Here is a 453-nt window from a genome sequence, read left to right as displayed (position 1 = left end):
GTTACAAGCAGTTGGACCTTCGCCTTTTCGTCCATTTTGGGTGTCCAAGCTAAGCCTGTTAAGCTAACTGCTGTGTGGAGCTGCAGACATGGATGACGGCGACGAGCTCGGAATAGTTCTCTCCCACAACACATCCTCTGGTTCCAAGTCGGGTGGTGACAAGATGTTTTCTCTAAAAAAGTGGAACGCCGTTGCGATGTGGAGTTGGGATGTCGAATGTGATACTTGCGCCATTTGCCGGGTGCAAGTGATGGGTGAGCGTGTCGACGCTAGTTTTGTTAGACTAGCTGCTCTGTATCGAAACGCCGGTCGTTTACGGCAAATGTAAACGCAGTTTCTCCGTTTACAGATGCATGTCTCCGATGCCAGGCGGAAAACAAGCAAGAGGACTGTGTTGGTAAGCTAATGTCAGTTGCAAAACACACATGCTAATGTTTAGTCGTTTCACAGCTA

At 48.8% G+C, this 453-nt stretch overlaps 1 protein-coding gene across 1 annotated transcript; it reads left to right on the top strand.

The window, feature by feature from the left end:
• The first annotated feature begins 69 nt into the window (after window positions 1–69).
• Window positions 70–444, top strand: LOC109508678 (RING-box protein 2-like). Its single transcript, XM_019858689.1, has 2 exons — window positions 70–254; window positions 350–444. Exons 1-2 carry the CDS (start codon window positions 89–91, stop codon window positions 430–432), a joined length of 249 nt encoding a protein of 82 aa, XP_019714248.1. The 5' UTR covers window positions 70–88; the 3' UTR covers window positions 433–444.
• The last annotated feature ends 9 nt before the right edge of the window (window positions 445–453 follow it).

The sequence above is a fragment of the Hippocampus comes genome, unplaced genomic scaffold (genome assembly GCF_001891065.2).
Source record: "Hippocampus comes isolate QL1 unplaced genomic scaffold, H_comes_QL1_v1.1 C16469906, whole genome shotgun sequence".
In the NCBI taxonomy this organism is placed as follows: Eukaryota; Metazoa; Chordata; class Actinopteri; order Syngnathiformes; family Syngnathidae; genus Hippocampus; species Hippocampus comes.
The sequence above is the reverse complement of the archived record's forward strand: the minus strand, read 5'-3'. Positions and strand labels throughout refer to the sequence as shown.

Bases quoted from the DNA above. Each gene is read 5' to 3' on its own strand.
- LOC109508678 (XM_019858689.1), top strand. From the start codon at position 89: ATGGATGACGGCGACGAGCTCGGAATAGTTCTCTCCCACAACACATCC. The intron at 255-349 runs GTGAGCGTGTCG...CTCCGTTTACAG, and splicing joins TTGCCGGGTGCAAGTGATGG to ATGCATGTCTCCGATGCCAG.